The sequence below is a fragment of the Montipora capricornis genome, chromosome 2 (genome assembly GCF_036669925.1).
Source record: "Montipora capricornis isolate CH-2021 chromosome 2, ASM3666992v2, whole genome shotgun sequence".
NCBI classification, from domain to species: Eukaryota; Metazoa; Cnidaria; class Anthozoa; order Scleractinia; family Acroporidae; genus Montipora; species Montipora capricornis.
This window is the reverse complement of record NC_090884.1, coordinates 14,211,356-14,216,355: the sequence shown is the minus strand read 5'-3', so window position 1 is coordinate 14,216,355 and position 5,000 is coordinate 14,211,356. Positions and strand designations below refer to the sequence as shown.

The following is a 5,000-nucleotide window of genomic DNA, read 5'->3' as shown; positions in this document are numbered from 1 at the left end:
CATTATAGGATATGCAATGACATCATAACACTCATTTCGTCAACGGGCAAATCGCAAACGTTTTGCTATCAATCCTGTGTCGGTATGGACAAATGCTCTTTTTGGTGGTGACTGATAACATTAGCATCGCGTTTCTGACTTGAAACGGCAAACGATAGGTTGCTACTTGTCATAAAATCATGAAAATTCTCTTGTTGTAACTGGTCTCTCTCTTTCCAGAAGTTACATGATACGTAATGGTAATAGGAGTGAGTTGAGTCCAATTCGGTCTGTAATCATACAAGTGATAAAGCGAGTTTTAATCGAATGTCGTAAAACCAAAACCAAAGTAATTATTTTGGCCAATCAAAAAGGACGAAGACAACCCAGTAAACCAATTAAAACTCGAAGTAATTACACGTAGCCGACACAAAGCGCGGGAAAATGTGAACGTGCAAGCCACGATTGGTTTTGGTTTCCCTTTTGAGCGGTTGAAAAAATGGCGCGAGAACTTTGAACCAATCACTGAGTGAAGTAATGCAAAACCAACGCAATTCGCTAATTACTTTCGACACTCAATTGAAAACCGCTCTAACAAAATCGGACGACCGCACAGCGATTTGTTACGAGTATAATTACAGACCGAATTGGACGACAAGAAGTCCTCTCACCAATTAATCATAAAAATCACAATTCCCGAGAAAACAAGAAATGCCAAGTTATGAAAGAAAACGAAAATTTGTATTTTTAGACTGACAAAGGAGGCGTAAATTGTTATAATGAAGAAAGAAAGAAAGAAAGAAAGAAAGAAAGATAGAAAAAGAAAAAGAAAGCCCCAATTTAGGAGCTTGCACACTGTTTCTATGGTAATTGAAACCAAGGTTGTGATTGGTTGATTTAAACTACAACTTTGAATGTGATTGGCTTATTGAACTACCCGATAACAAACTATCCGATAACAAACTGTCCGATAACAGCTTGGCAAGTGAATTAGTGGAAAAGAGGAGTTTTTAAACCAATCACAATCGAGGAAATTTTAATTTTTATGATTAATGTAGATAACAGGCGAAAACTGAATGCGTGACTCAGACACTACTTTGACCATACGCACATTTCAACTTAATGTTTGTAACATGATCTCTCCGACAAAAAAAAATCTCGCGCCTTCCTCTGTTGTCAGAATTTAGCAAGGACCAAAATTAGGTAAAGGATATGTCTATCTTCACTCGAAATTTCATTTCGTAATCTTTTTGCAGGTTTTGCGGGTTCCGCAGCTTTCTGCAATTTAGCCTGTTGTTGCGCAAATTAGTTTTAACACGGCTTTTGAAATGCAGTGAAAAGCCGCACCAGAGTGGGACAGTGTTGTTTCCTTTTCATCAGTACTAAGAGTAGTTACAGTAACCAAAAAAGAATGCCATCAGGCGTTCATAGATTCATTGTTGCATGAAACAGGTGGTGTCTTTTTAACCTCAAATACATGCCGCGATTAATTAATTAAGAGATGGGAGATCAATCAAGGCAATGCGATGTCGCCGCTTGCATTTTTTTAGCGACATATGCTGAAAATTCTCGTTAAAAAATGTCTTAAATTCCGTATATTGAAACTGTTATCAACGACAACGAAACAAAAGCAGGCAAAGAAGCAAAGAAGGGGAAGAACAATTTAGTTGGAACTAAACAGAATCAATTATTGATTACAGAATTGACCATACGACAAAAACTGATTTATGAAAAGGTACTGCTAAGCTATATAATTCATGTCGATAATTTAGATGGGAAAAAGTAAACTGGAATTTTTCGATTACTTAGCTAATTCAGAGGGCCTCTAAGAGCAAACCAGACGAATCTTTGGATTTTTTAAGTCTGCAATGTTGCTTGTTTTTTTGAGAAAGGTAATCGATTATCGACTACACTGAAGGATGGCATGATTCCTTCATTATTCCAAAAAGTTATAAATAAAATATCTCGTTTGTAAATGACCATCCGAGTTGTGATTTCGTCAGACTTTTCTCCTATTTTTGTTTTTTAATCTCTCTGAAATACTGGCCGTTAAGACGTCAGATCAATTCTCAGCACAGGCGTTCGGATATTAACCGTCTATTTTAGTCACTGCGTGATTCACTGAATATTGTTGGAATCAATCAGCCTTTCGCCAGGATTAATTCAGGGACTGAAAACTAATCATTGTATTCGGCTCAGAAACAAAGAAAAAACTTTCTTGTGAGAAGAGAAAATACAAATAAAAAAACAATTCTATTGTCAAGAAGACGCAAAGAAATTGAAACGTAGGAAACGTCGAAAAACAAAATAAATTAAAATGTAAAATGACCTCAAATTCGGAGCACAAAAAGCATGGCTAAATTAAGAGGAATATGAGGATGATTTGATGATTTATACAGCGGCACAGTGATGTCTGAATTATTCCACCATTTAGAGACTGGGCAAAGATCTTTTCAAGGTTGATGCCAGGATGAAATCAATATCCTGCTTTACTCAAAAGCTGCGTTTAGATTCTCTCACTGTTCTGATATGTTAGTCCCAAAGTGGCACTGTAGTGCATGCATGTTAGAAGCAACATTACATCAAACTGAACGAAATCAAATCCTCCCTTTAGCCAAGAAGGATCGTTTTCATCTTTACCTGAACAACTGCGTTCTTATGAACTCCTCCAATCCATAGGTTATCAACAGAATGACACAATTTTGAATTGTCTTCTTCGAATGTTTGCAGCGTTGTCCAAATGCATCGAGAACGTTTTCCATTTTCGTTTAGGTTTAAATTTCCTGACCGAAAAGTTGAATGAATACACATCCGCGACTGACTCTTTGTCAGATATATGAACCCATACCTATAATAGAAACTGATAATTTTCGTCGGCTTATGAAATGACTTGAGGAAATAGGTTGGTTTGGGTCAATTATCTTACCAGTATCTCTGTCATTGCTTTTCAGGTATTCGTTTGTTTTCAGCGCCTCTCACGGGCTTTTAAATTAACCGCAAGAAGTTGTATATCCTTGAAGACCATCTGCGATAAAAAGTGCCTTCCCGATACCTGTCAGATATAAACCAATATTAAAGGTACCGACGTGGAAGTGTGCAAAGGAAATATTTGAAGGAACAAAGTGTTGTTCTGTTTTCCCGCCAAAACCGCACATTCTGCCATATTGAGTGGTATTAACCGAGGCTACATAACGATTTCTATTACATGATTGCCTTGTTGAATAGGAATGAACAGAAGATGTAAAATTGAAATATTCACTGAAACAGGGGGTAACAATCTGTGATCACACACTTTGTTTGCACTCCAAATGTTGCATAAACCATTGTTTTAAAATGCTTTTGGGAATGTAAAGTGTCACAAGAGCATTTGAAAACAATGGGTTATGACGGTTATGCAAAATTCGGGGGGCAAATAAAATGTACTATGGGAAATGCCAAAATAGAGAATCAGACAACATCTCTTAGCAATCTGAGAACGCAAACTGCGGTGACATTCATGATGCTCTAAAACAAGCACATAATTGAAAGAATTTTTAGTGACTTAACGTTTCTTCAGAAATATCCGTTAGCTGAAACTTATGAAACGGTATAACATTATTTGAGTAGCTTGAGAGCTATTTAACCAACAGAGGACGTTTTCCGTGAGACTGTGTCTCGGGTTTGCATAACTGTCGAAAATTTTCCCAACTCCGCCGAGTGTTTAGATGAGGCTATGGAAACACAGAAAAAAGTCCTCTATTGCTTATAAAATATTTCTCAAAGATAATTCGACAAATGAAGGAAAATGCTGGTTTTTTTACTTCTAGATTGAAACAGATTTTCTTGATACACGCTCATATTTCCTACCAGCCAATCAAAACGCACGTCTGACAATACATAACCAAGAGAAAATGATGGAACAGAGAGGGAGGCTCAAGGCGTTGGCCGGGATATGTTATGTCCACGAAAGTTATTTTTAGACGAGCGGTAGTCTTTGTTCTATCGGAAGTCTGTCTTCTGAGACGTCCGCATGCAGTCCTGCCTCGCTCTCAGGTTCTTAGTGAAAAGAGAAAATGATGGCGCGCGTGGAAGGCTGATGAATATATATTTTCTTTCAAACATCGGACCGAGGTTGGCTTGCATGCGGACGTCTCGGAAGACTTCCGCTCGTCTAAAAATAACTTTCGTGGACATGACATATCCCAAGGGCTGGACCGGGAGCCTCCTTCTCTGTCCCCTCATTTTCTCTTGACATAACCAATCAAAATTCGTGTGATGTCACAGCCGTGTTTCCATACTCTCATCTAAACACCGCTATTGACCAATGAGAGTGCGGGTACTATCCTAATAATTTTATAAAAGACAATACTTTACAAAGATATACAAAAAACAATGGAAACAAAAGAGAAAAAAATATATACTGTAAATGCTTACACCTAATACACATGTAAAACTTATTAATGAGATATCTCACGTATTCATGTAAGGATGGCTGAAGATCACGCGAATAAAAATAGTGTCTTTTATGGTACAATGTCGGTAGGACCGCTCCCAGTGGCTAGAATTTCAAAGTGGTCCCATTTTAGATTGGGACCACAACTTGGATCGCAACTTGAAAACGTACAATGTGCAAAGCTCCTAGGTTTGGAAATTGATAAGGAATTAACATTTCATTCGCATGTTGATAAGTTATGCAAGAAACTATCTCAGCGTATCGGAATTTTAAAAAAGATTAGACATTGTCTGCAAATTAAGCATAGAGTTCTCTTTTATAATGCTATTATTAGACCAGTAATGGATTACGTAAGTGTTATCTGGTCAAACTGTGATAAACATTGTCTAGATCGTGTTTTAAAGCTACAAAAGAGAGCAGCGAGAATTGTCATTGGTGCTGACAGTTATGCACCCTCTGTTCAGTTATTTAACAAACTCAAATGGATACCTTTCTTCGAGAATGCTAAATTAGCCAAGTGTTGTATCATATACAAGCGTTTGCAAGGTCGCGTGCCTCGTTATCTTACTAACTTATTAGTACTTACCGG

The 5,000-nt window shown here is 37.4% G+C and overlaps 1 protein-coding gene across 1 annotated transcript in view; it reads right to left on the bottom strand.

The window, feature by feature from the left end:
- Nucleotides 1-5,000, bottom strand: part of LOC138038915 (calcium homeostasis modulator protein 5-like) — a 22,382-nt gene that overhangs the window by 4,973 nt on the left and 12,409 nt on the right. The window contains exons 4-5 of the mRNA XM_068885009.1: nt 2,906-3,031; nt 2,620-2,827 (exon numbers count right to left, since the gene is read on the bottom strand). Of these exons, the coding sequence (XP_068741110.1) occupies nt 2,620-2,741 (122 nt within the window). The 5' untranslated portion in view covers nt 2,742-2,827; nt 2,906-3,031. The remainder of the gene's footprint in view (nt 1-2,619; nt 2,828-2,905; nt 3,032-5,000) is intronic.